This window comes from Cervus elaphus, chromosome 5, assembly GCF_910594005.1.
Source record: "Cervus elaphus chromosome 5, mCerEla1.1, whole genome shotgun sequence".
Lineage (NCBI taxonomy): Eukaryota > Metazoa > Chordata > Mammalia > Artiodactyla > Cervidae > Cervus > Cervus elaphus.
The window spans coordinates 81,367,634-81,373,633 of record NC_057819.1 but is presented as its reverse complement, the minus strand read 5'-3'; the positions used below and the strand labels follow the sequence as shown (position 1 = coordinate 81,373,633).

The 6,000-nt window shown below is 40.1% G+C and overlaps 1 protein-coding gene across 6 annotated transcripts in view; it reads right to left on the bottom strand.

The window, feature by feature from the left end:
• Positions 1–565: 565 nt before the first annotated feature.
• Positions 566–6,000, bottom strand: part of MSI2 (musashi RNA binding protein 2) — a 399,485-nt gene continuing 394,050 nt past the window's right edge. For 5 of the 6 annotated variants that reach the window (XM_043902746.1, XM_043902743.1, XM_043902744.1 and 2 more), the window contains one exon: positions 566–5,715. Coding sequence is in view for 2 of the 6 variants with exons in the window: in XM_043902747.1 (XP_043758682.1) it covers positions 5,654–5,715 (62 nt within the window). In the remaining 4 variants the exon portion in view is untranslated. The remainder of the gene's footprint in view (positions 5,716–6,000) is intronic. The other variant, XR_006341155.1, reaches the window with a different exon arrangement.

The following is a 6,000-nucleotide window of genomic DNA, read 5'->3' as shown; positions in this document are numbered from 1 at the left end:
CCCCCTTCTTGCAACAATAGTGATTCAAACTGCCATGAGGATGCGACTCAAGAGACTCACTCTCCTGGAGTCCCCTCATGTGTCTATCCAAACGTACTGTGCTGTTTCCCCTCTTAATAAATACTATACTTGCTACACTACCTTCCATCTTTGTGAAAATTCTTTTCTGCAAAGCCAAAGGGCCAGGACCCTTGTCACTGACCACTGGGTCTAGTGGATAGGATCCGGCGCTTCACCACCGTGACCAGGCCTCAGTCTCTGGCTGGGAATCTAAGCCTTGCTTCAAGCAGTTGCAGGCTGAGGCCACCCAAGATCAGGATGACAGGAGGCAGGTGTGACCAGTGACACCCTCCCCAAATCAATCACCAGCTCCCCTCCCCCACTGAGCCCTCCTCCACACATGTATTTTATATTCAATGGTGTCCAACTCTTTTTGTGGCCCGATGGACTGGAGCCCACTAGGCTCCTCTGTCTATGGAATTTTCCAGGCAAGAATACTGGAATGGGTTCCCATTTCCTACTCCAGAGGATCTTCCCGTCCACACGTGAAAGAACATCAAACAACTCTGTTCAAAACAGTTTATTTTATTTTATTTTTGTCAGACAAACACATTGATTTCTGGACCACAGTAGAGGATGGAAACCTTTCACAAACTTATTTATTTGAAAATACAAATATAAAATTATACTTTCCACATCTGTGATGTGAGAGACTGCCATCCACATAGTAATTTTTTACAACAGGGCTTTAAGAAAGCCACACACAAAGACCTGAAAGATGCTTGAGATATATATATATATAGATACATATATATGTATATATATAAAAAAAATACTCACTACCAAAGTTGTCATCAGTTTCATACTAAAGTATAAAAGTAAGGGTGAGGTCAGCCACAGTGCTAGGGAAAGTTTTATTTAGATACATTGATGTCCACATGAAACGCTTAGACTTGCATCCTATTACATATGGAATTCCAAGTTTACAACACACCATGAACGGCAGATTGGCTAGCCCACGCTACTCAAAGGACACTCACAGATTCCACACAGGATGGTACAGTATGTACAGAATACAGTAGCAGAGAGCCTTCTGGAAGGCTCTGGAAACTTTTGTCTCTCAGTCTCCATCCCCCGCCCCCCTGCGTGCCCCTGCCTCCTAGAAACAAACTCCTATCCGAGACAATACATTCTGATTATTTGATAGCCAAGTGTTTGGATTCAGGTTGCTTCCCCAGAGGGGTGGGTTTTTATGTTTATATTTTTGTTTTAGTTTACTTACTTTTTTTTTTTTTTGGTTAAAAAAAAAAAGAAAGAAAACAAACATTACAGTATTAAAGTATTGCTTAACGTACAGCATCTCCTTGTGTAGTGTCTGTGCTCAGGACTGGGCTGAGCTGACTTCTGCTTCTTTTTGTTTGGAGTGGGGGGCCGGGCGGAGAGGGGTGGGGGGAGCCCGCTAGTGTCTCTCTCCCATGTGCTTGCCTGCATCTGTCCCTCTGCCCCCGCCCTCAACCCGCCACCCTGCTTCAGCCTTCCTTGGAAGATAGCCTGGCTGGTGAAGCACATTCAAGAAAGAAAAACATTCTTCCCTCCCCCACCCAACCCCCCAGCCTCCCTCTGTCCCTGTGAGCCACTCCCAACCGATAAGAGAGAAGTATGAGTTAGTGTTTCTTTTGTAAACAATTTCATATGCAATATAATACAAAAAGCATGGCTGACCTTCAATAAAAAAAATGTAGTAAACTATATTGCTTTATTCTTGATTATGCTGCAGTGAGTGAATGGCAGAATGAAGCAGTGTGGGTGGGTGGTGGTGGCTAAGTCCCTAGCCCTCGTTTGCACTAAAGATCAAAATAGGTTTTGTTTTTCTATTTGGAACCAAAAAAAAAAAAAAAAAAATTTTTTTCCCCCAAAATTCCCAAATGAAAAAGAATCCAAGAAAAGAAAAAATCAAAAAAACCCAAGAAACAAATCCAAAACAAAATTGAAAACAAAAACTGAACACCTTTCAGGTCATTAGAACCAACAATTACCCAATGATTTTTATACTAGTCTAGCAAGATGTGTGTAACATTCATTGGCTGTGAACTGCTGTGCAGTGAAACATTAAATTGACAGCAATAGAGCCATGCTACCTTAAAGTCCAAGCTACGCGTTCAAATCAAGATGAAGGTTATGAAGGAGAGAAACGCAAAGGCCTGCTGGGACTTCGTTTGAATCAAGCCCATGAGCGACTGGGATAGAGTGAGGCTGTCTGGTTTTCCCAGCGGGTGTGAGGAAGGCCACAGACCAGGTGTGAGCAAGCTCCTGGAGAGGAGACCCAGAACTCGGTCATCCCCGTCAGCTTCACGTCCAGGGAGAACCAGGAATCGGTCCAGGAGCTTGTGTGCCCACTCTCCTCCGAGTGGGAGGAGAGGAGTTTGGGGGCCCCAGGCAGATGGATCTAGAAGCCAGAAAGTCACCCGGTGGCTGTTTTGTGATCCCGGGGAAAAGCCATCAGCCAAGAGGGTTTCTCCCCCAGGGAAGGCGGAAGGTGGTTCCCATGTTCGCCACTGAGCTTAACTGAAACAAAGACAAGGCTGAACATCAGTGCTAAAATAATTTACAAAAATCTTTCAAAATGGACTTCTAGATGAGTGGGGGACTAACGTGAACCTTAACCTAGGTAGCCACATTAAAACATATCAGATTTCCACGAGATTTGTGCTATGGGCTACTGGGTCTCTTCAAAAGGTATTATAAACATCTAAAACATATTCACACAGATTATCAATTTCTTCTGAGCATTCTTAAAAAAATATTTTTTTCTCTTAGTAAAATCATTTTAATATACCATGCCTCCCTCTTTTAAAAAATAAATTAAAAAAATCCAGTTTTGCATATCTAGCATTAGCATTTAAGGTAGTATGGCACACCCCTTCACAGCTGGGGGGGGGGGGGCGGGGTGGGAATCTACAAAACGCCGTAGAGTCTACCGGCATCTGAACATCGTGAGACCTTGGGTTAGTTGAAACCACATCAGATCAGCAAAAATAAAATGAAAACTTGAAATTGAAAATAAAAAATGAAAGGAAAAAACTGCCCCAAAATTATTAGCATTTTTTTTTTCATAAATAAGAGAAAGTTCTATCCTTACTGGTCCTAAATCTGAATAACTATGTCTAATTTTTTTAAACCTTAATTACGTTATACCTATCAATATGTACTAGAAGAAAGAGGAGAAAAAAAGTCACTACACTAGTACCAGGACAACACGCTTACAAGATAGCCATTTTATACATTATTAACAGACAATGATCAACAGAGAGTCTTCTATGAGGTGATGGGGGATGCAGAGAAAGGAAGGGTAGTACAGTACATCACCAACATGGACAAAATAGTAATTAAATTCCCTAGTCTAGACACTGAATTTCTGGGAATTTATTGTCTCTTTTTTTTTTCAAAATAAAACTTCTATTTTGTTATTTTATTACTTGAGCAAGTTTTGATATTTTAAAAGCGCCCAGCATTTTACTTAACCTGGTTGTTTGGAAATAAAAAAAAGAAAGAAAGAAAAACAAACAAAAAAACAAACCTTCACCAAACAACCTAACATTTTATTGGAAAAAACAAAGGACATGATTTAAAAAAAAAAAAAGATGTTGCTATTTAATTAGAATTGAAAAAGGCTTTTTTTCTTTCTTTCTGAGTTAGCATTTTGGAGACTTTTGCTTGAGGATGCTTTTACCCTACCATGTCTGTGAATGTCTACATTAGTCTACTTTGTTAGTAAAATTTATAAAAATAGGAGTGCAGCAGCTCTTTATAATAAATGTCGCATTCAGTGTCTCATACTGGCTGTGCCTTAAGTACCAAATTTATAAACGTAACAATTTAAAAAATATTAATAAAACGTCAATATCACATTTTAAAAAAGAAAAAATATATATCCACACTACAATATGTTTTAATGCCATCTATTGAGTTGTACTTCTATAGTTGCTGTTGCCGACCTATTACCAATATTAAAAAAAAGTTAAATTAAAAAATATCCTTCATCATAAGTATCTTTCCCCAACCGAGGACCATATATTATAACAGCCAAATGTTAAACATGTGCAAACAGGAAACGGTCAGTTTTTCCCACCAGTCACAGTGCAGCGATGTTTATACTTTTTATTTTTTAAAATTCTGTTTACATCTACAATAAATTAAAAAAAAATTCTTTCATAGCCTCTCTGGTGATACTTGCAGCACTGAGGTATTAAAAAAAATATATAAACCAAAAGGTTGCTTTCCTAATTGGTAAATAGAAAGTGAATGGAGAAAAGATTTCATTAATGCAGGCTTATCCACTCCTGGCCCATGGGCCCCCGGAGCTGGGGGGCGGCTGGGGGGACAGGGGAGAAGAGAGGCAAAGTGTCCTAGGGACCTTTGGAGGTGCTGAAATGATTGGACAATAGAAAATGATCAAATATTTAAAAATTAAGACTGAAAAAGAATGTCCCCCCACCCCTCCCCACCCAAGCCAAACAGGTGTGCTTTGAAACATTAAATATGTTAAATATTAAAATTGTAGCTTTGTTTTTAAAAAACGTCTTGGGAAAAGCAGTTTTTCATATTTTAAATAAAAATCTAACTAGACGGTAACGTTGGAAGCTGTGCACAGACGAGAGGTTAATATGCTGGTATGACACTAATACAGTTCTTAGGTCTATCACACAGACAAGAGGAGCTAAACAGTGTTCTAACCTGTCTCGGGGTCGGCCTGGCAGCTGGGTGTTCACCGCCTCAGTCACTGACTCAGTTACCGTCCCTCCCCTCCTCCACCCACACAGCATCAAACTGCCTGGGACCGACTCCCTCACAAAAATATTTTTGATTCTCTCTTTCTTAATAGTTTCTATGTAGTTAATGGAATTGTATTTACAACATTTCTTTTTTAGAATTCACAATTGCAAAAAACCTTATAATATCACCTCTTTCAACAGAAAAAAAGCACTTATAGAAAAGGAGGACACGCAAAACATTGTCGTCCTTACCTTATTGCCGAAAATAGATATACTTAGGTTAACAAAGAGACGCCACAAAAAAAGAACTGCTATAGAGTCTGTTCATTAGCCTACTACATCTCACTTCTTACACAACGCAGAGTAGAAAGTTGATGCCCACCTCCCGCTCAGCACCTCACAACCTCGCTTCTGTGTGTGCTCACATTCCGCCTGAAAATTCATACAGTCTCAGAATCGATACCAAAATATTCAGAGTAATATAACCATCTCAGCATCCTTGAAAAGTGAGAACAGAATTAAAGAAGCAAAAAAAATTGTTTTAAGAAAAAAATAATACCTTAATATAACAATTATACTATGGTTAGCTTTTAACTAGATATTAAAGCTATATGACTACTGGACTAAGTCAAAATCACTACCAAATGTGATTCAAAGAGATTTAAAAGGAGAAGGGGGAAGAGAGAAGAGGGAGGGAAACCATCAAGAAAAACAAAAACAAAACAAAACCAAAATCATGGGATATATACACATTTAAAAGCTGTTGTCTTATATTACAGCAGATTCGTGAGATGATGAGATGTAGTCAACCCTCAATCCGAAGTGAGCCATCTCTGGTTGGGATGGGGAGTGAGGCTGGTGGGGGAACAGGTCTGATGACATCACCTAAACAAAGGGCCACTCAGAAACTTCGCCCAGTCTTGCCTGGACATCCAGGTATGCTCTGCAGGGCACCGGAGGTCGAGGATGTCCGGAAGAGAACATAAGGTGGGGTGGGAGGAGAAAGAAGAAATGTCAGGCAGGCACACGGTTTACTCTTAACTTTTTAGCTAGCATTTTCAAAGGATGACTACATTGGGCTACTGAGGATGTTTGAAAGTGGCCAGGCTAACGGCTGACTGGGGTCACAGCCTGAGCTGTGACATCTGAGCCAAGCTTGATGCCGGGGAGAAAGAGGGCAGCTCTGTAGCTCATTTTGCTGGCTTGCCAATTCGCTGATTCAACATAC